This window comes from Equus przewalskii, chromosome 18 (assembly GCF_037783145.1).
Source record: "Equus przewalskii isolate Varuska chromosome 18, EquPr2, whole genome shotgun sequence".
Lineage (NCBI taxonomy): Eukaryota > Metazoa > Chordata > Mammalia > Perissodactyla > Equidae > Equus > Equus przewalskii.
Genome location: NC_091848.1, coordinates 40,666,881 through 40,694,271, shown reverse-complemented (window position 1 = coordinate 40,694,271; position 27,391 = coordinate 40,666,881). Strand labels below are relative to the sequence as shown.

Sequence of the window (27,391 nt, the reverse complement as noted above, 5' to 3'; positions counted from 1 at the left end):
AAGTTGACATTACGGATCATACTGTTTTTCCCAGAGCTACAAAATTCCATGAATGGAGGACACCAATTGACTAAAGAGGAATCAGATAGGATTTCCCCACCATCCAACCCCTCCCGGATACAATGGTTGTAGTAATGATAATCATCGTAATCATCCTCCTCATCTTCTTATTCCTAGGATTAACATAAGGATGAAATGTGATAACGTACATAAAGTGCTTAGCCCAGTGCCTGGGGTAGAGTAGGTCTCACTCAGTGGGACCTTTTGTTTTATTTATGATTAGCAGTAGTTTCCCAATTTTGAATGTAGACTTCTGAGGAGCCAGGTAATCACTCCTCTCTTTGTCTAAATTATACTGCAAACAGCCATCGGTCAAATTGGAAGGTCAGGAAAACAATTATTTAGACCAATATTTGTAACAGAATGTGGGTTCTCAACTCTGTATAACTGTTTTCATTTGTTTACTAACAAAAGATTCCAGCACAAAACAATTGAAAACATCTATTTTCTCATAGTTTCCATGACTGCAAAAAGATATGATTGTTTAAAAGAAATCAACATGACCAAACAGTAAAAAGTGCAAATTCTCTCCTTTCCCCCTCTCCCCTTAATCCCACTCTCCACTGCTAAATCTTTTCCTTTCTCAATCTTTTCTACTGATAGGCATCATAAGAAATGAAGTCCATTTACGGAGCTGTGATAACATAATCAAAAGATTATTTGGGGGCCGACCTGGTGGCGTAGTGGTTAAGTTGGCACACTCTGCTTCAGCAGCCTGGGGTTCGCCAGTTTGTGTCCTGGGTGTGGACCTACACATCGCTTGTCAAGCCATGCTGTGACAGGCGTCCCACATATAAAGTAGAAGAAGATGGACACAGATGTTAGCTCCGGACCAATCTTCCTCAGCAAAAAGAGGAGGATTTGTGGTGAATGTTAGCTCAGGGTTAATCTTCCTCAAAAAAAAAAAAAAAAGATTATTTGCATCTTATTGTTTTCTACTTTCAAATTTCTTAAAGTCTCTGCCATAGATAAGATTTTAATAGCTGTTACTTGTGTAAGAGCTATCTACACAGAAATGTAAATTGTGCAATAATTGCCAAGAGAAATTTAAAAAGTAGTTTAGTAAAGTTGTTTAACAAGAGAAATTAAGTAACTTTAATTGCCTTATAACAATTTTAATATTGCAAATAATTTAAGTATCTATAAGTTTAATGTCACGTTTTTCTAAAAGAGATACATCCAAATTTAAAAGGCTAGTTACTAAAACTATGAAAGCTATACTGAAATTCTATCATCAAGAAGTGAGAGCCTGACTACTTCTGCCCTAAAATTCTTCCGTTAGAAAGCAATGGTTAAATTATTACTAAGCTTAAGTAAATGTTTTTGGAATAAATGAAAGTACATCTCTAGGAATATTAATACATTTAAAACTTAAAATTCTACGAAACGGTTGGTTTCTTTTAAACTTTTACTTTTGTGGTATTTTAATCCAGAAATTGAACTCTAGACTGAAGCTCACCTTTCCTTACTTGAAATTTATGTTTTAAAATTTGGAAGGGGAAAAAAAAAACCTACTAGTAAAACCTACAAATTCCCAGGTCTAGAACTTCCTAGACTGCTTCAACTTCAATCTATTTGAGAAATTTAGGGGATACTTGTCATTTATAAAATGAAAGTTAATGACCAAATCTTTAGATTTGAGAAGCCGAATATATCATTCAAAGGCAATAATATATTTATATTTTACCTTAATAATATTATTCTTTTCAGAATTATGTAATTCAGAATGTAATCATACAATGGAATCTATGCAGTCATTAAAAAGTCACTTAGTTAAAACATACTTCTTCATGTGAGAAATACAATTAATTATTATTATTTTGTGTGAGGAAGATTAGCCCTGAGCTAACATCCACCACCAATCCTTCTCTTTTTGCTGAGGAAGATTGGCTCTGACCTAACATCCATGCCCATCTTCCTTTATTTTATATGTGGGACACCTGCCATAGCATGGCTTGACAAGCATGCATAGGTCTGTGCCCAGGATCTGAACTCAGGAACCCCAGGCTGCCAAAGCGGTGCACATGAACTTAACCACCATGCCACTGGGCCAGCCTTGAAATACAATTAATAATTTAGTAAAAGTCTACAAAACAGATGGATGGCATTTTTGTTCAAACATATATATATGCATAGAAAAGTATATCAAAATATTTATAGAAGTACATCATTGGTTTTTCTCTTTTGTTGGTATTTGTGAGTTTGTGCATGCTTTCTCAGTCTTCTGCACTGAGCATATAAAATTATAGCATACATAATCATTCAAAAAGTAATCACCATAAAAAAATACTACCTTCTCCAAACCTTCAGAAGACTCTCTCTTCTAAACAACTACACACTATGACTGATGGCAGAAATGCCAAAGGACAACAGTGTGTCACTGAACCTACTATGTTTGTGAAATTCCTGGTAGAGTTTCTCCCAAAACGTTTTATTTTTCACCAGGTATCTAAAACCTGCACCAGATAATTCTTGAGGTTATTATAACTAGCAAGTTAAAGAAGAATTAAAATAAAAATCTTATATCTGAGAAATCCCTAACAGAATTTCTCTTTTTACAAATGCTTTGAACATCCAAGCATTTTCTTGATATTCAGAGATTAAGCGGCCTAACAAAATGTCGACTGATAATCCTATATATGAAATCAACCTCAGAAAGTTGTGTTCTTCATACTTAGAAATTGTTTTTCATGCCTTCCAATTCCATTCTGTGCCCCTGCATACTACAACATAACAATAAAACAAAGTCCCTGCTCAGAAAGTTTATAAAATAACGAGGGAAGTCCACCACATATAAAATTCATAAAGTTTGCTCTATAATTGCTCATTTTTTGCATAAACTCAAATTCAGAGAGAAGAGTATCTATTTTACTAAGGGTCAGCTGCTTCCAGATACTCTAGAGAAATCCCCCTGAGGTTTTCAAGGGAGAAAAGGAAAAGAACAGATTAACATGAATTCCCAGGCTGGCCCCATCGCCAAGTGGTTGGGTTTGCGCACTCTGCTTTGGTGGCCCAGGGTTTCGCCGGTTCAGATCCTGGGTGCGGACACGGCACTGCTCGTTGGGCCATGCTGAGGCAGTGCCCCACATGTCACAACTAGAGGGACCCACAGCTAGAATGTACAACTGTGTACTGGGGCTGGGGTGGGGCGGGGAGGAAGCAGGGAAAAAAAAAGATTGACAACAGTTGTTAGCTCAAGTTCCAATCTTAAAAAAAAAGAATTCCCTACTTACCATAAGGATTAAGAGCTCATGACTATTATCTCAAAAAAACTGAGAACTGAATTGGGCACCTCTGAGCACCTTTCATGGTTAGCAGTAAAGATAATATTTGTTTAAAATCTAAATTAATAACATTTAACTTTGAAAGCTAACCTACACAACTTCTGTTTTCTGATTTACAACTTAGATCAGGAAAACTGACCAGTTACATCAGAATTAGGTATAAATTTTTATGTCAATGAAACATTACAGATATTCAATATTTAAGGAAAAGATATATAGAATCAACAAGATTTAGAGTTCTATTAAACACACATACAAAACCCCCACAATGTTTATTAACCTCCATGCAATAAGATTTAGAGCTATACTACACACAGACATACACATCACAACACAATGTCTAACAACCTTAATATAATGTATAACTTCAGATCACCAAATGGGTGGTAAACTAGTGCTGATATTTCATCTATCCTGGGCAGCCATGCTTAAGACTGTAAAAGGCCAAGAAGCTGGATATCCCAAAGTGCCCTGTGATGCTAATTCCATTATCTCACATCACCTTCAAAACATCTACAGACAGTGATCTTGAAACCACATTTGAGTGATGACTGTGTTCCTTAAGGATAAATGCAAGATGACAAGATAACATATAAACGAAAAAAAGTGTTTTGTTTCAGATTTGGTCTATTACTACAAACTGACCATAGACCAACTTACAACAAATAAGCCCTAATGAATATGAAGTCTTAAACCAGGAATAAAAAATCGACAATTTCCACTAAAATCTATTAAATAAGCACAAACCAATAATAGCAGAAAATTGAATTACAGGGCTGACAAAAAGTGGTGAAAAAAGCTCTACACTTAAAGGTTTATAAGATATGATGGCAAGCGTACGATATGGACTTATCACAGATGCCCACTTAGCCTCATGAGCAACTTCATTTCTATCACGTATGAATTAAAATTAATGACAATAAATCATCACAAAATTCTAAACTATAATCAGTAGACAAATGACACAATTCTAATAAGCTAAACATATATGACAAAGAATGGCAATATGCCCAGAGAATCATAGTTTGGCAAGCTCAAAAACATCAAGTGAAAGCCTGGGGATACAAGAAAAGCTTAATGGTTGTACCAGAGCAACGGTCAGCAAACTATGTCCCAATCTCTGTTTCTGTAAGGCCTATGAACTACGAAGTGATTTTACAGATAATGATTTGCAATCAATTTGATGATAAGAAACATTAACTTTGAACTCCAATTAAGAGAAATGTTATAGTAGCCCAAGAAAAGAACTCCATTGTTCTAATTAGTAGACTTGTATTACTAAAAAATTGCACTCAATTGCTATTACAGTTTGAATTTCATCAATGAAAAATTTGCGGAAATTTATTTTCTCTTTTGTTATATAACTAATCTCTATAGATACTCGATTTGTGTTTTAGCCTACAAAGCCTAAAATATTTTATCTAGCCCTTTACAGAAAAAGTTTGCCAAACCCCTGTAATAGAACATTAATTTGAATAATTAATTTTAGAAAACACAGAGATCAAACTGTCTGAACTTAGATCTGAGTGTAGTGTGGGAATCAGGAAGGAAGCAGATCTGTTAAACAAAGGTTAGAGGTTCAATTGAAACTAAAAGATGGTTACCAAAAAAGACTGCAAATACCAGAGAGGTCACAGGTGCAAAGCATAAGCAATTACATGGATAGTAAGGAAGATTCTTGATCACACAGTGGTTTTTTTCAACCACACACTGATATCTAGCAAAATCACTTTACCAAAAGTAATATTTTTATAGAAAAAAGTACAAGGATTTTAAAATAACTTAATCGTAGTTCTGCATAGAACTGGTAAAAGATACTGAGGAGCTACGGCTCAGCACAATAAAAACCAAATTCAAGCTGTCTGGATATAGTACAGGCTGGATACCAAAGCAGAATCTAATGCTGGAAGTATTTAAGAAAACACTGAAAAACCATCTGTCAGCAATGTAACTAAGAAGATTCTTTCATTGGATGGAGGATTGGACTACATGACCTCCAAGGAGATATTCAACTTTACACTTCTATGAAATATTTGGAAAATCAAAAACGAAGCCCAAAAGACAGTAGGTAGTGTTGCTTTGGCCAAAGTGTAACCGTAGAATGAACCAATCTAGTGGTCTAAATATACAGACACTGGATTTTTTAAAAGGTGTAGGAGCTTAAGATCTCAAATATTAAAAACTTTTAAAAATTACATTTCAAAACTCAATTAAAATCTCAGCCCTACCATTCTTAAGAAACAACATTAATTCTAACATAATATTTTGAATCTAGTGTGGTTAATAAAGGTGTTGACAGGCCGAGTAAATAAAATTACATTAAACCCATAAGTCAAAATTCTGTTTCTATCAGTGGTCTACTTGTAGAGAGAAATCTTCATTCTTTCGTATTATAAATATTTATATATGGAATAAATACAAGCATTTCCTATGCACTCAGCAGATTATTAGAAGAGAGTACATGATTAGCAAAAATAGACACATTTTTATGCTTTTATTCAGTTTATATACATTTTAGTGATCTTATAACTTTTAAGTACTTTAAATAAGATACATCCCTTTCTTGCCTCAGATATCCAAAATAGCTTTTCCAGGATCAAACAACAGAAGAATAATTCAATTAGAAACCAAAAGGCTGGGTTCTCATACTACTTCTATAGCTGAACTTACTATGTGATCTTGGAACACTTTCTCCATTTTTTAAGTTTTTAATGAGCATGTATGTGTGATATGGATTCTTAGAATAGCAACAAAATTCCTTCCAGTTCAAAAATTCAGATTCAACTTTCTCACCTTGATTATTTCCACCAACTGATCCACGCCACTGTCCCCTGGAAATATTGGTTGTCCTAGCAACAGCTCAGCCAACACACAGCCTGCAGACCATACGTCTGAAGATAAAAGAAAACAAAGGCTTATTGATACTTTGTAGCTTTAGTTGCATAGAAAATTGCTTGTATGCATTTTCTAATTTTACTTTGACACAGAGTAAATATCACAAGCAAAAGATTGTATAATCGAAAACAGAGGGAAAAAAGCCATCAATCTATCCCTAACACATTTTTAAATTGAGTGTTAAACTTTAAGAGGAAACAAGGACAATAAGAGTATTCCAATAAAGGGTAAAGTTTATTTAATTATCAAATATCAGGTGTTCAAGTCTTTAACAAGCAAGACAGGATTACAGTACCAAAACATAAGGCCTATCTACTTATCATACGTAAAAATAAATCAAAGTGACACAATGTCTACACATTAGCAGGTGTTCACAGAGCAGCAGCAAGCAAGGATTCAATCTCCTTACACAGTTTTAAGCCAACGTAGACTCTGAGAAAAATTTTAAGACTCTAAAGATTGATTTCATGTTCTAATATGATTGACAGAAAAACGTGTTAAATATATTATTTTTTAAATGCAGACAGAGGTATATATTTTATTTCACAAATTATCAAATAGTTTACTTCTAAGTCAAAGTGGAAACCTCATTCCTGAGAGAAAACTTCAAAAATAATACAATAAATTTTAATAATTTTTAAATTTAATAAATTAAAAAATAATTTAAAGCATACATCCTGACTTACCCAAGACAGTCCTAGTTTAGATCAACTGCCCTGGGATAATTACTAATAGCATCCTCCTTCTCTCTTAAAAGTCTCACCAAATGGGAAGATAACTTAAATGGTCACTCTCATTTATAGCCCACCATTAAGACTTACTGCAAGGAAAAGTTAATTTTCAGTTTCTGGATGCCTGAGATTCCTGGGTTTTGTTTGAACCAACAATCAAGTGCTTTAGGGAGATGAACATAATTAATCGCTGGGCTTTCCTATCTATCAGTAGGGAAGGAGAATAATAGTAAATGGCATAAGCACACCAAATAATTTAAGAAGTGTGATGTGGTGAGATGCACTATCGAGAAGCATTGGAAATCTCTGCTTCAGTGACTACTTTTTACTGACCTAGAAAAATAATGACACAAAATTAATACAAGAAATTCAAGTTGATTTTGTCCAGTTCCAAGCAATGATAATCAAGACACCTATTTTGCAAACACAGACCAAGAGCCCTCTTTGATATATTAAGAAATTGTTAAATGAAGCAAATATGAAAATTTGCTAGGAAATCTTTACTTCACTCAAAGCTACTAACTACTAACATACTAACTCAAAATCAAGTAGAAAAGATGTATCTCCTTATTAATGTAAATGCTTTATTTTGATCTAGGTTTAAAAATATCCCTTTACCTAGCTAATCAGATGGAAGGCAATATGCATCACTTCTTTCCTCTATAACACACAATAATTCACCTCAGAAGCCAAGCCTGGAAAAATTGCAGGGGAATAATTACACATTCACAAAAAAAACACAGGAAACACTTTCTTTGGCTGGATGCAGCTACAAATATAGGAGACAAGGAGTAAAACTTTAAGGAATACCATTGCTTAGTGGTTGCCACAGAAGATTAATAATCAAAAGATTCTGGTGGCAACTATATTAGTAGTCTTCAATTAATGTTAACTCAGGCAAATTACTAAAACCAAGATATTTATTGTTCACTTTCTGGGAGATATTAAAATCTCTTCTGTTTATTTCATAGGACAAATGGATGACACTCTCCAAACAGAATAAAAGAGAACTAAAAAGAAGGCACAAAATGTAAGTGCTCCGGCCCATTCAATCTTCCGGTTCTTTGGGGTTTAAGCCAAAATAGTATTCTGTTTCATACTTAACTCTAATTCACGGTAAAAATGATCTTTCAAGACCATCTTGTTTAACACACTCACTTCACAGATAAGGAAATTAAGGCACAACAGAAAGTTCCTGAATAGCAGAGGTAGGCCTGGAACAGAATATCAATTCCCAATCAAAATACCACTGTCTTGAAAAACTGCCTCACTGTCACAGAATAACTGCTTCTTCAAGAGTCTGTAAGCTCAATTCCTTGTCTTAAAGAAGCCATTTCTTCTCATTCTGCCATTTCTCAGTAAGTCGATACAATCAGAGCCATCAGCCTCAGCTCAGGTTATATCCAATTACGACAATAACCTAGCCAGAATCAGCTACTCTTTCACTTTAAACATCTTTGTTAAAAATATTTCTAAAATGCACGTGTATCAGTACACTTCTAAATACCTTTGTTTTTGTCTGTTTACAAATCTTCCAGTGTTAAGAGCCAAGTATCCTAAGTCTAAAAAAGGGAGGCCAAATCTAGGATTGTTAGGGTTCAAAAGGCCCCAGCTGAATCAGCGGTATATGGTGAGTGCTAAGCCTAGAAAACCAGAATCCGGGTTTAGCCATGTAAAGGAGGCTACTGGAAAGCAGGTACTCATAACATCCACGGAATAGGTTCCTAATAGAGAAAACAGACTACGCTACCCTTCTTTCATAAGAAGATTCCAAAGAACTGCTAGGCACGTGGACATTTATAAAAGTAACACACTCTTAAGAGGGTCAAAGGTTTATATAAACATGCCTTCATGGGTCAGATGATACAGTCATGATTTTTTAAAGAAGCAAATTGCATTTATTTTAGGTAACCCTGACACAACTCATTTCAGTATCTGGTATGCAGATGATCAGGACCATATAATTGAATAAAATATCAAGCAGTTGGAAAATCCAATGACATCTTCAGAGATAAAGGGGTGAAATGTGCTCTTGGGGAGAGTTAACAAACACCACAAAAAGAATAGCACCTTACATTTCTATAGTACTTTCATCAACATTTTATTTAATCCTCGGAGACATTCAGAAAGGTAGGCAGAACTGTTAGTAATCTCCACTTTACAGCTTAGTTAAGTAGTAATAAAGCTGGAACTCAAATCCAGTTCTACTTTAACCAAAATATCCTTTTCATAATTTCTCACTTGTCCCTTAACATATACAACACAGCTATGATGAAACTTTGAGCATTACATACATACATACAACACACACACACACACACACTCTCAAACACATTATTATACTCTATCCTCCAGTGCAGCTGGTCTCAAAGTATGGTCTGCAGAGCCCTAGGCCCCCTGGACCTTTTCAGAGGTTCTAAAGGGCAAAGTTCTGTTCTGTTTTTTTTTTTTAAAGGTTGGCACCTGAGCTAACATCTGTTGCCAATCTTCCTTTTTTCTCCCCCCTCTCTCCTTTTCGCCCAAAGCCTCCCCAGTAGTACATAGTTGCATACACTAACTGTAGGTCCTTCTGGTTGCCTTATACAGGATGCCACCTCAGCATAGCTTGACAAGTGGTGCTAGGTCCGCGCCCAGGACCCGAACTGGTGAAACCCTGGGCCGCCCAAGCGGAGAGCATGAACTCAACCACCTGGCCACGGGGTCAGGCCCTGCAAAGTTATTTTCATAAGAATACTAAGATGTGATTTGCCTTTTTCACTCTCTTGACATTTGCACTGATGGTGGAAAAGAAATAGTGGGTAAGACTGTTGGCCCAGTGGCACAAATCAAAACGCTCTTTGGCATTTTGCCCTTTGGCAAAATAAAAGTGGTAATGTGATTCTGTTTAGAGGTCTTTGTTCATATCAGAGAATTTCTGCTTGTATCAAAAGACAAAAATTGTCCAAGTTCTAGTTTTTCTTAGTTTTCTGTTACTGTGATTTTTGGTTTTTTTTTTTGTCAGTTTGTTTGCTTGGTATTTGTATCCTTTTGTTTCTGTTTCTGGACTAAGGAAGTCTCTCCAGAAACAATACATAACTATAAAATAATTTCGACTTCTAATTGTACACCTAGCCTGAGGTTGCTCCTCCTTTCTTAGCTTCCTATTCATGTCCAGCTGATCATACTCTCTATGTTCACTCCTACCAATGAGCTAAAATGGGTTAGAAGAGGAGGTCAATGAAGACTGAAGCAAAGTGTCTCTACTGAATTCCTTCTATCATTAAAGATCTTTCCTGAAGACTTCCACAGAATCAGTGGGTTTAGCCAGACTACTAATGAAAAGTCAGACTTGTTTTTTTTTTGAGCTGACTTAAAATTAAATAACCAATTGAGACAGCACAGAAGAAATGTCAACAATATGGTCGGTCATCCTATTACTTTCAACATAAACTTAATGGATGCAAATTCTCCAACTGGTGATTAAGCTTAGAAATGAGTATTTCAGGGGAATTAAAAAGAAAAAAATATGATATATTTGAAATTTTAAGTTAAAAACAAATGGAATCATGCAATCATAAAGAAATAGCTTTATTATTCTAATAATCCAAGAAACCTAAAAGTAGACTAGTAAATGTATCAAATTCTAAAAGATGAAATTTTTAAAATTCTACATCTTTCTGCATATCAATCTTTAAAAAGAAACATGTTTTAGAGCATACTCATCTATATAGTTAAAGTGAAAGTATAGATAGTAATGCTAAACTGCTACAAACAAGACGCAATTACTATTATGTCACTATATTCAGATTTAGTACTTACCTATACTAGAGGTATAATCGGTGGCTCCAAAGATCAACTCTGGTGCCCGATAGTACCGAGAACAGATATACGAAACATTCGGTTCTCCTCGGACCAGCTGCTTTGCACTAATAAAAAAATAAAAAGCAGAAATTCTTTAAACTAAATCTAAACCTTAAAAGAATCTAAACTGCTATCGTTCACAACACTAAATGTTTATCTAAGAGTCACATAATTCCAATCATACAACATGAAAAAGAAAATATGAACAAGAAAATATGAACCATAACTATCTCTGACAAAAGAAACTTTTAATTTTAACATAACATTCTGAAAACAGAACAGCAATTTTTAAAGAATGCATTTATCAACCGTCACCTAAGAAAAGAAGACATAAAAGGTCACAAAAGGATAAATGCTACATTTCTTCTGATCCTCTGTTCCTTGAATTCCACCTCTAAAATACAAAGAAGGAAGGACAGAAAAGTGAGAGGTACCTCTGCCCACCAAAAAGCATAGTAGTAGACTGTAAAAACGAATACTTCTTACCCAAAATGTTTTTCTAAAAGGATAAGAAATTGGCCGCTTTTTTCCAATTTGACTTCTGACTCATAGAGTGAATATCTTACAGACCCAATCTACTTTATTTTCCACCATCTCCAGACAATTTATTAACTGTCTAAACATTCATTACTCAACAAAAGACAGGCCCTCTCCTTCAGGGCAGAGACGATTCATAGCCTGTGAACTCTAACTCTGCTGTCATAAGTTTAATTACATGCTCTCTTAATCTAACCTTCCTTCCAAAATACTTTGCGGCTCGTATTTTAAACATCAAAGTAAATTAAAATTAGTTTCTTTTAAGTTGTCTCCCAAGATAACTTGAAGACACACGAAATAAACTGTTGTAGAAGCTAACCACTTTGACATACAATAAGAGCAAAGATTAATACAGAAAATAAGTACAAACAACAAAATCAAAATAGTAAACAACTAACAAGAATAGGTAAGAAAATTTTGAGGTAAAAGTACAGGAAAATCAGAGTATTGATGGATGAAAGCAGTCGCAAGGGTTTGGGCTCTTTTCTTCCATTTATTTCTGGCCAATGATAACTCTGACCTTAACCTGTTCTTCCTTCTTCTCAAGTTTTGAAGGTGGGAGGCAGTTTATTTTCTACCATTCTCCCCAAGTACTGACACACAGTAACCATTTCATAAATTAATAAATATTAATCCGTCTTTTGGCTGCATGAAAATTAACACTTTTTCAGCATAACTGATAAAAGCTTTCTACCTTATAAAGGATTTTCTTATGAACAAGACAGATTCCACTTATATCAGAAAAGTCACTGTAAGATACAGAAGGTAATACTGGAAATTCTGCAGCCTAGAGATTTCTTCACTACTTGATGAAGTTCTCCTTTTACTCATCAGGTGAGGCTAGCTGTAACTTGTTGCCCTTTGAGGGTTAAGGGCATCCAATATAGTGGTCACATTCAGTCCTAAGAGAGCCCAGCTAGCCCTTCACTTACTTCCAGGCCCTTATTTCATCCAGTAAAGAATTACTAACTAGAGAGTAATACTCTTTTGTTCAAGTCACTACCAATCTTGCACTAAGAATCTAAAGTGTATCCCAAACTCTACTTGCCCAAACCAGCTGTTAAAAACAAAAAAGGCAGCTTTGTTATCAGAGCTATTAAAAATGAGCTATTACCATACAAGTAAAATCACTATTTCAAATTTACTAGAACAAACTGATTTCTATGTCCCAACAGAATGGTCCATAGCAACAGTGTTTTGACACTATGTTGACAACAGAAACTCTACTAAACTTGATGTCTCATAGCCCTATACCAGTCAGTCACTCTCAGTGGGGAAGACATCCTATAACAACAACATTCATCGATTTGGACAGCTTGTACTACAGATAATAAATAGTAATACTTTGTTTCAAACATCAAGTAAGAGTTTTGATTTAACATCCTTCGTCCTTTCTTATGTCGAAGGGACAGAGTTACAGCCTGCAAAATGAACTGGATCCTGTGATAGGTGTTTGAAATTAGGAAACTGAAAAAGGGGATGGTCTGAAAGAGGACACCCTTGTGAGACTAAGCAGCATTAACTCAAGAGAGCAGATGTGCTTGTTTTTTAAAGACTCCCTCTCAAGAGACAGCCTGCGGAAAACATATCCTATATTAAATCTAAAATTTAAACTGTGCCCTGATGTAAAAGAACTACAAATAAGGAGGAATACAAATATTAGCATATGTGGGTCATTATCTATAAAGAGCTCAGTTAAAAAGTAAGAATTTGCGAGAAGGATAAAAAAAATAGAATCCAAGTTATGTGGAGATGTCTCAGGGACTGAAGGGAGGAGATTACTCTAGGTGATTACACCAGAGAGGAAGCAGAAGGCTAACTGCCTGAGTTACATGGAAACATAGGCCTGATTTCACGATGAAAAGTTAGATCAGAGAGGCACAAGATGCTGACTATTGTAGGGATGGAAAGAATGAAGTCTTGTTACACAATAAATTAACAAGGTATGAGTTTAAGAAAGCAGAAAGCACATTGGAATTTGCAGGAAAAAAGGAAGAATAAGAGACTACATTATAGAGAAAAAGGAACAAAACACTCCTACCAGACTTTTTACCCCATCTCTAAATTGACGTTAACTCTGAAGTTAGAAAGACACACAGTAGGGGCCAGCCCCATGGCCGAGTGGTTAAGTTTCACGTGCGCCGCTTCAGTGGCTCAGGTTTTTGCCAGTTTGAATCCTGGGTGCAGACATGGCACTGCTCATTAAGCCATGCTAGGCGGCATCCCACATGCCACCACTAGAAGGACCCACAACTAAAAATACACAACTATGTACCAGGGGGCTTTGGGAGAAAAAGGGAAAAAAAAAATACTAAAAAAAAAAAAAAAGATACATGGTAATGTATAATACTCAATATTTCAAAATAAGTAGTTCTTACTGAAAAAGGAATACATACGCATTACAAAAATTCAAACAATACAAAAGTATTATCAATGAAAAAGTAAGTCTCCCAGCTACACTATACATACTTCCAGTCTCCTTTCCTAGGAGTAATGTTACAGGTTTATTAAATATCATTCCAGAAAGAAGCCATGCTAATCTGTATACATGTGGCCATACTCTGTGTTTTTAAAACACAAACGAAAATATACTATACATACAATCTTGACCTTACTTTTTTAATTTAATATTTGTTAGAGGCCATTCTTTTTCAATTCATGGAGAGCTATCTCAATCTTTTTCATAGCTGCACATATTACACTCTATGTGTATGTATCATAATTTATCTGTCATTTTCCTGATGGACATTTATAAATAATGCTATGACAAAAATACCTGTATATACGCTATTTTGTAAATGTGTATTTCTAAGGAACTAATTCCTAGGAGTCAAACTGCTTGACGAAAGACTATACACATTTATTATTCTGACAGAATTTACCAAAATTACCCTCACAAGAAACTGTACTAGTTTATACTCCCTGAATAAGCACTACAGTACTTTTAGACTGACATTGTAAAAAGAATATATTTTAAAAGAGCATATGTGGGGAGGGTGCGGTAGGAGAGGAGAGAAGGAAGGGAGAAGAAAAGAGAGCTAGCTTACCTTCCAAAGTCACAGAGTTTTAAGACAGCTGTATCAGGATCCAACAAGAGGTTCTGTGGTTTAATATCCCGATGGCAGATTCCAAAGGAATGGATATAAGCTAAACTTCGGAACAGTTGATACATATACAACTGGAATAAATAATAAAAATTAATTGAATACTTTTATTCCAAACAAATCAGAATCCTTAAGCAGTAAATAAAGTAACATTTTCAGAACAGAACAGGTGAAATGCTGGGGATTGTTGGCACTCAATCTTTAACAAGTTTCATGTCATTTCTACATTAATTAGCTAAAATTTCATTAACCACATGTTATATTTGTACCATCCCTTAATAATTTAAAAAAGGAAATTTTATAATGAGCTTTATAATTTTTTTTTCACTAACATCTCACCACAAGCCTGCAAAGATGAGCTTTTTTTTTTTAACACAGATAAAAAGCTCAGAGAGGTATTCTGAATCAGGTGACTAAATAAGTAACAATGTTTAGACTAGAAGCCAAGTCATCTCTTCTAAGTTCGTCATTCTTTAAAAGTATTTGCAGTTTCCTCTTTAGAATATTTTTCTGAGAAGTCAGCTCCAGAGATTACTGATACAAAGACCTGGAAAAACTCACATGTGGACTGAGAAAATCTACAATCAATGATCTATCAAGACAGTAGTAACCTTGTTAATAGCATCACCACTCTTCCTGTTAATATTCTTCAGAGATAGGTAGACTTTAAAATGCCATTTAAAAATAGATCCTAGCTGACTACTGACATCAATTTAAAAGAATATTCCAATTTTATTTTAAAGAAAGATACACTGAGAAACTGGATCTGCATGGAAGAAAGAATCAGACTCTTCACTAGGTAAGAGAGGGCCTTCATGAAGAAAGCGAGTCAAACCTTCTGTTCATCCCCAAATCAGTGTTCCAGTTCACTTTTAAATTTTTCTGACTACTCACCTTCTGACCTCTACCCAAAAGGTATATACCATGGAAAGAATTTTTGAAACGATTCAAACCAAAGATTCCAGTGTCTTGGTAAAAAACAACAACAAAAACAGCTAAAGCACAGATACAGCACTGACATAAGGCATCATCTTTAGAGGCTACTGCTAAGACTTAGTTAATTAAAGTTAACATGAGACCTACTTTTCTTTAACAGGCATGATGAAAACTGCAGACAGTTGAATTTTGGTGCATCCTTAATGTTATATTGAACTAAAGCTGGAAAAGCTTGAGTCTTCTTTAAAATGAAGCACGATATAAAACATACAGATAAGATCTTCAATAAGGTCAGCATTTTGCCACCCAAATTAGAATTAAGGAATTTAGGTATTCCTGTAATTTTTTTAAAGCTTCATAATTCTATTACTGCATCACTGTTCATAGTATCACTCTTCAAGTCCTACAGCTCACTCTCAGAGTTCTAAGAGTTTAATTCACTACCACTAAGAAAATAAGCCCCCATAAGAAATTGAGTTCATAGGCATTAATTTACTAAAGGAGACATTTTACTAACTGTGCCAGGGCATTAATTTTAGGTCAGCAAGAATCAGTGGGGAAAAATGTTTTCTTTGCCAAAAATGCTTGAGAGTTTAAATGAGGTTAAGGTGTCTTTTTATTGTATTCATTCATCTGAAAGATTTACTCTATCTCCATTCTCTTCACTTAATCTTTTGGAAAGTCAAGATAAAGAATGAAATATGCAATTTTATATCTCTTTTTTTGTTGTTCGACTCTGTAAAAGCATACTTACAGGAAAACTGAGAGGCTTTCTACAGTAGAAAGATAGCAATAACAGTAACAAGAAAAACAACTTATTACGTACGAGGCACTATTCTAAGTGCTTCGGATATATTATTAATAGGACTACTATTATTTCCTATTTTACATATAAAACAACTGAGGCACAGAAGTTAAGCAATCTGTCCAATACCATGTAATTACCATTCTCTAGTGGCTTGGGTTAGTATACCTCTCAACTATAATTTCTTTATTTCAACATATTAAATAAAAATGCAAAAATGTAATCATTAAATAGCTTGATCACTAAGTAAAAGACTAGAATGATAAACTCAGAAACTCAGAGATACTTAGCACATTTTGAAATCTGAGATTTAATATGTACTAGTGTGTTTTGTTTTTTCTTGTTGTTGCCGAAGATTAGCCCTGAGCTAGCTGCTGCCAATCCTCCTCTTTTTGCTGAGGAAGACTGGCCCTGAGCTAACATCTTCCCATCTTCCTCCACTTCATACGTGGGACGCCTACCACAGCATGGCGTACCAAGTGGTGCCATGTCCGCACCCAGGATCTGAACCGGCAAACCCTGGGCCGCCGAAGCGGAACGTGTGAACTTAACTGCTGCACCACGGGGCCGGCTGCATGTACTAGTGTGTTTCACTCATTTGTCTATTTAATTCTTTCAATCATTCTGTGAGATATACATTTATCCTCATTTTTACAGTAGAGGTAATTGAGGTCCAATGAACAGTTTGAACACAGTTACAAAATTATCAAATCTAACTCAAGTCCAATGTCCTTTCCTTTGTGCTACTAAACCTGTTTAAAACAAATGACAGAATAACAGTTTTGTTTATGATTCACAAAAATGCATCCAGCTCTCTTGTGTACTCAGACTCTATCTTTAAACATGTCCTTCCTTTCAATTAAAAAAAAATTCAAGTTCACAACAATGATTTGCCAGGCATCTGTTTTAGAGTTGTATTTTAAAATGCACTTAGTTATAAAAGATGTTCATTAGAAAAGCAAAGGTTTTCAAAGCTTTTTAACTTGTATATTAATTATCATTAATTACAAAATGACCCGTACTATAAATGGAATGAAGAAAGAGGTTTGAAGCAGTAAGGTCACAGAATATATTCAACTCCTCCAGAAAAAGTAGAAGTCAAGAATCACAAAGAACTGCAGCTGCCATTTTGATAATATGGATGCCAAACAAGTGCTTATTAGATGGCGAAGTCCATGAAGGCAAGAGTTACACATGTGTGTATCACTTTTATTTCTCTCTCCCAAGCCAAGATTTTTCACAAAAAAAATTGTTTTTATAAAACTATGTAGAATAAATATGTGAACGAGATCAACTTATCAATTCCAGACAATGTTTTATCTTTTCAGACCCTTAAATGTAAGAACAGATTTGTGTCCTCAAAGAATAATGTCCACGGCCAGTAATGCTGACTCTGGAAGGGCTGTGGTTATACAAAAGAACCATCCTTTTTTTCCACAAGGGGATAATGGGAGTGCTAGATCTTTCTTTGTATGCCAACTTCAACGTGCATAATAATCTTTTCCTTTTTAAACCATAGGATGCCAGAGATCATGTTCAAATATATACTGTCAAAAATACAGAAAGAGATGTGCACAAGGCTCTTCACTACAATGTTATCTGTAATAGCCCAAAACAAACAAACAAATAAACCTGAAAAACAATATATCCATTAACAGGCAACCAGTTGAATAAATTAGGATACAGCCAGCCATACAATAGATTAATACGCAGCTATAAAAAGAAAAGCAAAATATCTATCTCCAACTGTATCTTATCCATCCACCCATCTATCCATCCATCCATCTTTAATACAGAGGGCTCTCCAGGGTATGTTTTTCATTAAAAAAGCAAGGCAGAGGAAAAATGTATACATTATGTAACATTTACATAAAAGAATGTAGGGAGGATAAAATAACTATATACATATGCTTATTAAAAAAAATTGTAGAATGGGGCTGGCCTGGTGGCATAGTGGTTAAGTTATGTGCTCCACTTCGGCAGCTCAGGGTTTGCAGGTTCGGATCCCAGGCACAGACCTACACAATGCTCATCAAGCCATGCTGTGGTGCCACTCCACATACAAAACAGAGGAAGACTGGCACAGATGTTAACTCAGCGACAATCTTCCTCAAGCAAAAGGAGGAAGACTGGCAATACATGTTAGGTCAGGGCCAATCTTCCTTACCAAAAAAAGTCATAGAAGAAACTATAAAAAATTTTAAATATTTAACTCTGGAGGAGGGAAGGAATGGGGTAGATAGAACAGAAATAAAAGTTAAACTTATTTGACTATCTATACTTTGTTTTGCAGATTTTACTTTGGAACCACGTAAATATTTTGTATTAATTTTTGTTTTGTTTTGCTTTTTGTGAGGCACTGATTGGCCCCAAGATAACATCTGTGCCAATCTTCCTACATTTTGCAGGTGGGATGTGACCACAGCATGACTTGATGAGTGGTGTGTAGGTCCATGCCCAGGATCTGAACTTGCGAACCCTGGGCTGCAAAAGCAGAGCGCTTGAACTTAACCACTACGCCACAGGGCTGGCCCCATATTTTATATTAATTTTGATGTAAAATTAAAACACAACTTATAATAAAAGCAAAATGAAACAAAGCCTAATGATGTATAATCACATAGAGAGGAATTAGTCAAAGTTTCTGTAAAACAAAGAAATTTGATTGTTCACTCCTAACGGAATTATAAATAACATGGGGCTAAAAAGAGCTGCAAAAAGATCTGAAATTATTTTCAGTTGATAGTGGTAGTGTTAGTATTGTTATCTTAAGACTTTTGTATGTAGAGTGTGGGACAGAACAACTAAGTAATTATATTATTACAAAATGGAATTTTTAGTGTAAGAGAAATACAGATGTAAGATTGTTAAGCCCTCCAATTTTTAATTAGAAATATCAATATGAACTCACAGTATATTTATCTCTGGGGTTAAAAAAAGATGCATTTTATCTTTCAAAAAATTACCCACATATTTCCTAGCTCTGTCCACTAAAAAGACTCAGAAATAATAACCAACCTTGTGGCAATTAGCACCCCTAGCATCCAGACTTTGGTCTCTAAACACTGTTTCCCACTAAAACAATAAAGTCTCCTTGAAGAAAAAGCTGACTCCAGCCTGGGGAAGAAACGCATAAGATGAACCTAGAACACTGTTATACCAGAAAGCAAGTAAATTATCAAATATTATTAAGACTCATGCAAGAAGCTTTAAAATAAAGACACAAAAACAACAACAAAATACCTCATTGGTCACCTTTGGAACATACTATGGAACCAACTAAATTATAAATTTTGGTAAATAAAGAGAAATAATCAAATATATATCCTGTCTTTTTTATATAAACTGTACCTCAAGATAACCAAACAGTTGACATGAAAGTTTCTATCTATGGAACTATTCCAGCTTACAAATTAAGAAGGAATAATAATATTAGAATATCAACATTTTGTGACACTTGATGAATTAATGGACTTAGGCAATGATCATCAATGGTTACAAGCTTCACAAAAAGAAAGACAGTATTTCCTTGCTTAGGAAAGCACTCAATACTACATATGAAGTAGTCCTAACTCCTATAAAAATACATCTAATCACCAATTTACAGGAAATACAGAGGACAAAGGAACATGTTTATAATACTACAGTAATCCAGTCAGCAAAATCCAGACCAAAAAACTACAGGTCAAATGACCTAGCTTCTTTAACAACAAAAAGTTTGAGAGAGAGAGAGAACCTATAGATTAAAAGAACCATTAGAGGCACATCAGCCAGTTATAATATATGGACCTTAATTGGATCCCATTTCAAACAAAGAAACTTAAAAATGTATAAGACGTATTAGGAATCTAAACAGTAACTAGATATTTAATGATACTAATGAAATATTATTTATTGATATAGGTAAGACAATGGTAGCCAGCCCCGGCAGTCTAGTGGTTAAGATTCAGCACTCTCACCACCGTGGCTTGGGCTTGCTTCCTGGTCAGGGAACAAAACCACCTGTCTGTCAGTTGTCATACTGTGGTGGCTATGTGTTGCTGTGATGCTGAAAGCTATGCTACCATTATTTCAAATACCAGCAGGGTCACCCATGGTGGACAGGTTTCAGCGGAGCTTCTGGACTAAGAAAGACTAGGAAGTAGGACCTGACCACCACTTTAAAAAAAACTAGCCATGAAAACCCTGTGAACAGCAGCAGAGCATTATCTGATACAGCACTGGAAGCTGAAAGGATAACACAAAAGACCGAGCAGGGTTCCGTCTGCTGTACACAGGGTCACTAGGAGTCAAAATCAACTGGATGGCACCAACAACAAAAAAGACAATGGTATTGTAATTACGTTTTTTTAAAAAAGTCCCTATCTTTTATACATATATACTGAAATACTTGCAGATGAAAATAATAATATCAGTGATTTGCTTCAAAATAAAGGAAGTGGGGAGTAGAGAGTGGTATAGATGAAATAAGCGTGGCCATGAACTGATAATTGTTAAAGATGTGTGATGGGTACATTGGGGGGGGGGGTGTCACTATTCTATTTTCTCTACTTTTATTTATATTTAAAATCTTCAATAATAAAAATAAATTTTTAGGGTGACTAAAGAGAAGGTCCTGAGATAAAACTTGTGCAGACAGATAGAGGAAAAGAAAATAATTTGGCACATTTTACGTTAAGAGGTGGTGGAAACATAGGTATTGCTTAGTAAATCTCTGCTAATAACTAAGTAAATTTGTAGGGTAGATTCAACAGCAGTATTACTACATCCTTCTTTTCCAAGAAAATTTTGCCAATTCAAAACAATATGATACTTCCAGCCTCTTATTCACTTTCATAACAGTATTTTTTTGTTTTACGGTTATTTGTGTCGTTTTTTCCTTCTTATTAGAGGAAGAATAAAACATTTTATTATGCTTCACATTATTCTGCAATCATTTAGCATTTATTTGGTGAATTACAGAATTGGAACAAAAACACGTCTTATTGAATGTCCCCAACATGTCACCTTTTGATCTAGGGTTAAGATCTTTTATTACTTTTATTTTACAGTACCAAAAATGTTTTCTCACAAGTTAAGTTCATCTTATAGACCAAGAAGGCTATAGTGTGAGTATGAAAGAAATATGTACAATTTTACCAATATGGAAGCTAAGTAGTGAACGGATCAGTAACTTTCCCAAAAGCAGTGAACTCAGTAGCAAAGTTGGGAGTCAAAACTAATCTTCAGGAAGGAACTAAACGTAGGGTTTCTTCTACTTCATAAACGTGCCAGGGATTTGTACTGGCAAAAATAAGAGCAACAGGGTAGGTAGAATGAAACGATCACCATTCTAAACTAAGGAGCTCAAAGATTATTCTAGATTTAGGAAATTTAAAGGGATATATTATTGTGCTGGTTATCTTGAATAGTACTTGTTATTCTAACACCATAAAAAAGCACAAAAGTAAATTTATAGCAGAAAAACTGCCTTTTAGTTCCTACTATCATCCATTTAGCCACAACTTCAACCATGTTTTGATAAGCCCAAATAAAATTAAACTGGAATCAGATTTTTTAATTCCTAGCACTGAATTCAATAGGAATCCTGTACTCCTTGCCAAAATCATCTAGCTTCCAAAGTCCTACTTTGGTATCCACTTTATTATTACAGAGTTTAAAATTTTAAGTAAAACTTCAATACTCCGATCTTAAAACATTTAGAGTCATTGTCATTTTAACTTCTAGAATCATTTCCATAAAAGATAAAATGCAAAAAGTTGTATTAAATATCTGAACTTCCAAACTTAACTCCTAGTTAATTTTCACAATGTCATAGTTAATAAAATAATAATCTGTTTCTAACCAACTACCACAACTTTAATCAGAATTATGCTGGATAAAGCCACTCTGCCATGAGTGCAAGATGACACTGATATTAGCTACCAAAAATTAAATAGCACCTTGATAGTCTGTGCATATTTAAAATTACCAAAGTTTAAACTTCAGGTACAACACAATAATATATCTCTAAATGGCAATAAAATGTTGAATTTGATCATACTTACAACTCTATTTTATAATTTTACATGATATCCTTGCTCTTAGTCAGTGGCATAAAAAGGGTACCAAATTAAATAAAATGGTGCTATGGGTAGCATAATTAAAATTTATTCTTGTCTGTGAAAAATTCACCTGTCAGAAAGAAGACAAGTCTCTTTAACACCTGAGTCATGAAAGAGTAAAAGGTGAAGGCTTCACACTTTAAAACTGTACAAGAATTTAATGAAGCTCTAACAATACATACTTTGCTGTTTTTCCCCTCAGTATTAGATGTGATAATATAGTTAAAACACACCCGGCACTCTCCCTGGCTCGTAGTAAGTGCTTTCTACAGTGGGAATTACTCCATTTTTACATACCTTGACATAGATCACAGGGAGCGTCTGTTTGGCTCGACTATAGTGTCTGGCAACTCTGTACACTGTTTCCGGAACATAGTCCAGCACCAGATTAAGATAGACCTCATCTTTCTGAAAGAGTTTATTAAAAACAAAAAAACAAGATTAAAAACTAGTCTTTAAATATTCAAATTAAGTTCTCTACACATTCACTTATTCAGATTTTTAAAGATTCATGTGTTCAATTTTAATTATACAAAACTAATTCAGAATATAACCATAATAGTAAAAACAAGGCTATCATACCTTTATACTAATAATTTCATAGAAAAAACACAGCCATTTCAATACTGTTAAGATTCCTAACCATATTTGAACTATTATTTTGGTCATATGATTTTAGAGGCTATCACCTGTCATAAAATTTCCTATTTTCTAGTTTGAGAATCAATGCTCTCATATCCTATCAGGAAAGGTGTCATGATAGTAGAGTAAGTATTGAATTGGGAACTAAGAAATGTGCATTTCTAGCCCCAGTTCTGCTGCTAACTGATGTATGCAAGTCACTTAATCTCTCTAGGCTTCAGTTTCTTCAATATGAAAAGTTGTACTAAATATTCTTCAAAATTTCTCTAATCTCTACAAAAAGATTCTATGGCTATCTGATAGTCTATAATTAGTAGAACAACCACTTGTCTTCTACAGTTAACTGAAAGAAAAAGAATAACTTATAAGGCAGCGAGTTACCATACTCACAAGTTTACTGCAGGTCATATGTTTAAACATCCATTCTCAGCAGCATAAAGACACCAATCCAAGATCAGTGGAGAGAAAGAAGGGAATTCCAACTAAGTACCAAGTAGAAAAGAGGAACAGAGCACTACCCTTACACCCTGTTCACGTGAATAATATCAGATAGATAAACTGAAGCAGAAAACAAAGTTGAGAATCACTGTTTTCAAGCCTAGAATTGCCTACTGAGTGGAAAAATCTGTAGGCAAACAAACTTACACAATCTTCCCAATTTGACATTATCTTACCGACCAAACTGAAGTGGAGAATTTCAATTTTCAGCATTTACTGAGCATTTTCTATATGTCAGTAGGCACTGCAGAGGAAGTAAGGGTGCAGGTATAAAAGAGATGACATCTGAATTGAGTATGAAAAGAGCACTTCAGGCAGAAAGAAAACTGTATTCAAGATGTGGGGTCAAAGAGCACAGCAGAGTTCAGAAAACAGTTAGTGAGACAGCATGCCATCGACCCTACTACCTTTTCACTACCCCTCACTCTTTCATGTTCTCCTCTCCATATCCATCTTAAATTCCATGGTCTATCACTATCCTCACTCTCTAACATGGGGATCAGTATAAACAGCAAAGGCCTGCTGCCTGTTTTTATAAATAAAGTTTTATAGGAACACAGTGATGCTCATTTACTTAAATATTGTCTATGGCTGCTTTGGGACTACAATGGCAGGGTTGAGTAGTCGTGACAAAAACCATATAGCCCACAAAATCAAAAATATTTATTATCTAGCCCTTTATGAAAAAGTTTGCCAAGTCCATTCTAGCATATACTTTCTCTTATGTCATACTTGTTTGATGAAACCACAACTCTGGTTAAATCCAGCTGTCCACCCATTCCATGCCAATACCTAAAGAGCTGAACATGGCTGCAAAAAAACCTAAAATTGTGCTGATTAGTCTCATATGAAACTCATCACCAAGAACTTTAATCAGCCCACCCAGCAATCATACATTTGCCTAGTCCATTCACTTTTCCAAATTACCTGATTTCTTCTCTCCTTCCCTTCAACCTCCAATACCTCTTCTCCTATCCTCACCCTCAGCTGACAACCTTGCTTGTACCATGACATGTACCCACCTACCAACACCTACCCCCTTATGTTCATCCTTCACTTCTCTAACCAGAGATAAGCTGACCAAGCTCGTTCCTAAGGAAAACTCTGCTACATGTAAAAAAAGATGCTCTTCTGCTTTTCCTATTTACAGACATTGCTTCAGTAATTTTTGTCTTTCTGCATCAGTTATTCTCTCTCTGTAGGAGAATTATAATCAGCACACAAATTTGCTATTATTTCTCCCATAGTCAAAAAAAATTCTAACCACACTAATTACGACTATGTCTTCTGGCTCCCTTATACAGTAAAATTCTTCAAAAGAAGCATCTAAACTGACCTGTCTCTTCTCACTCTCTCTAAAACTTACTCCAACAGAATTTCACCACCAGTACTCCACCAGAATTGTTTATCAGGATCAATCACCTCCTTGATGCTGAACCCAGTAACAATCTTTCAGTCATCATCTGACCCCTCCCTTCCACTTGACTTAGCACTATCACTTGACATAGCTGATCATGTCCCCTTCTTTGAAATAGTTGCTTCACTTGGGTTCAAGGACACTATACTCTTCTGGTTTTCATCCAACCTTAAGGCTAGCTCTTCTTGTTCTCCACTTCTGGTTTCTTCTACTCTCCTTTATCTCTTAAGGAATGGAGGATCCCAGGGCTCAGTCCTCAGATCTCTGGGCGTTTTTTTTTTTTTAAAGATTGGCATCTGAGCTAACATCTGTTGCCAATCTTCCTTTTTTTTTTTTCCTTTTTCTTCTTCTCCCCAAAGCCCCCCAGTACAGTGTCATATATTCTAGCTGTAGGTCCTTTTGGCTCTGCTATGTGGGACATTGCCTCAGCATGGCTTGATGAGCGGTGCTGGGTCTGCACCCAGGATCCGAACCAGGAAAAGCCTGGGCCGCTGAAGCAAAGAACACGAACTTAAACACTCAGCCATGGGCCCAGGCCCCAACATCTCTGTTCTTTATGTAAGCTCACTCCCTTGATGATTTCATTCAGTCTAATGGCTCAATACTACTATACACTAATGACTCCCAAATTCATATATATCCTGGACCTCTGCTTTTAACTCTAGCCTAGTACATCCAACTGTGTTTTTGACATTGCTCAGGTTAAAAACCTTAGAATCATCATTAATCCCTGCTCCCCTCTCTCTCACATATATATACACACTCCCCATATCCATATATCAAAAATATACCAAAGGTTCCACCTTTCAAATTTATTCAGGATCTAACCACTTACCATCTTCACTGCTTCCCTGGTCTGAGCCACTATCACCTCTCACCTGGACCACTGCAATATCCTCCTAAATGGTCTCCCTGCTTCCACCTTTACCCTTTTACAGTCTAATATAAACAAAATATAACTTAGATCGTATCTCTTCCATTCCACCTCATTAAGATTTATTCTTATAAATGGTCTACAAGGTCCTACACATGTACTTCCTTATTTCCCTGTCCTCTACTCCACTGCTCTCCCCATTGCTCACTCATCTCTATCCACAATAGCTTCCTGCTATTTCTTGACCTCATTTGGCAAGCTTTCACATTCAGGGCCTCTGTACTCATTAGTCTTTCAGCCTGGAATGTTCTTTCCTCAGATATACACACAGCTCACTTGCCCCAACTCCTTCAAATCTTTGCTCAAGTGTTATCATCTTAGCATGGCTTTCCCTAATCACTCCATTTAAAATTGCAACCCATTCCTCCACCCCACACTCCCATCTGCATTCCCCACTGAATTTTTCCCCATGATACTTATCACTTTCTAACCACACAGTTTACTTTTTATTGTCTGCTTCCGCCCACTAGACTAAGTTCTGTGACAGCAAAGATTTTTGTCTGTTTTGTTAACTGCTCTATCTTCATCTGGAATAGTGCTTAGCACAGAGTAGGTACTCAATAAATATTTGCTGAATAAATTAAGCTCAGAGGCAATGGCTATTTAAAAATTAGGATGACAGCCTTGACAGTTCTAACTCAAACAGCACTGTGAAAAATGGATAAGAAGAGAGGAGGAGTTGGGAAGATGAAAATGAAAGCACTATGAGCAGCTTGAAACTTACAAGAATCCACCACCTAGACCAAGGCATAAGGCAAAGAGGACTTTAAAATGAGGGAGGTGGGGGGTGGGGCAGGTATACTGGCTAGTTAAACATGAGAGTAACAGAGAACCTAAGAAACAAAGAAGTGGAATTAATTTAACTGTCACTAAATTTGGGTAACTGGGCAGGTAATGAGCCAGGGAAAGCATAAAGAGCAAAAAGGTGTAAGGGAAAAAGTTAGTTGAACTTTTACTTAATAAATCTCAGAACATTTTACATGGCTATGTTCCAGAGGGGGTTGGAAACACAGGCCAAGTCAAAACCCAGGAAACAAGAGTGGAGTACAGCTAGAGATTTAGGCAACAGCTGAAGCCCTGAGAACAGACTCACTCACCTAAAAGGAGTGTATACATTAAGAGAGTGAGAAAGGATCAAGTATGGAATCCCAGAAAATACTAAACTTAAGAAGCAGATGACATTAGGGGACAACTTAGCAAAGAATAAGAAACAGAACTAAGAGGCATAAAAAAGCAAGGGGGGGGGGCTGGCCCGGTGGCATGGTGGTTAAGTTTGCACACTCCACTTCAGCGGCCCAAGGCTCATGGGGTCAGATCCCAGGCACAGATCTACACACGACTCATCAAGCCATGCTGTGGCAGCATCCCACATACAAAATAGAGGGAGACTGCCACAGATGTTAGCTCAGGGCCAGTCTTCCTCACCAAAAAGAAAAAAAAAAAAAGAAGCAAGGAAAGACTAGCATCAAGAAATCCAAAGCTGAAATTTCAATAATGATGGGATGTGGCACAACAAAGTGTTTCAACGTCAGGAGGGATGAGGACTGAAAACGCTGCTGGATCCGGTAAATCATGGTTCAGTGATGATCTTGGAAAGAGCAGTT

General features: G+C 35.6%; 1 protein-coding gene across 7 annotated transcripts in view; it reads right to left on the bottom strand.

Annotated features, from left to right (window-relative positions):
- The window catches only part of GSK3B (glycogen synthase kinase 3 beta), a 203,063-nt gene that overhangs the window by 54,440 nt on the left and 121,232 nt on the right, over positions 1 to 27,391 (bottom strand). For all 7 annotated transcript variants that reach the window (XM_070583828.1, XM_008514623.2, XM_070583829.1 and 4 more), the window contains exons 4-7: positions 22,594 to 22,704; positions 14,395 to 14,525; positions 10,769 to 10,875; positions 6,138 to 6,235 (exon numbers count right to left, since the gene is read on the bottom strand). In XM_070583828.1, coding sequence (XP_070439929.1) covers positions 6,138 to 6,235; positions 10,769 to 10,875; positions 14,395 to 14,525; positions 22,594 to 22,704 — 447 coding nt within the window. The remainder of the gene's footprint in view (positions 1 to 6,137; positions 6,236 to 10,768; positions 10,876 to 14,394; positions 14,526 to 22,593; positions 22,705 to 27,391) is intronic.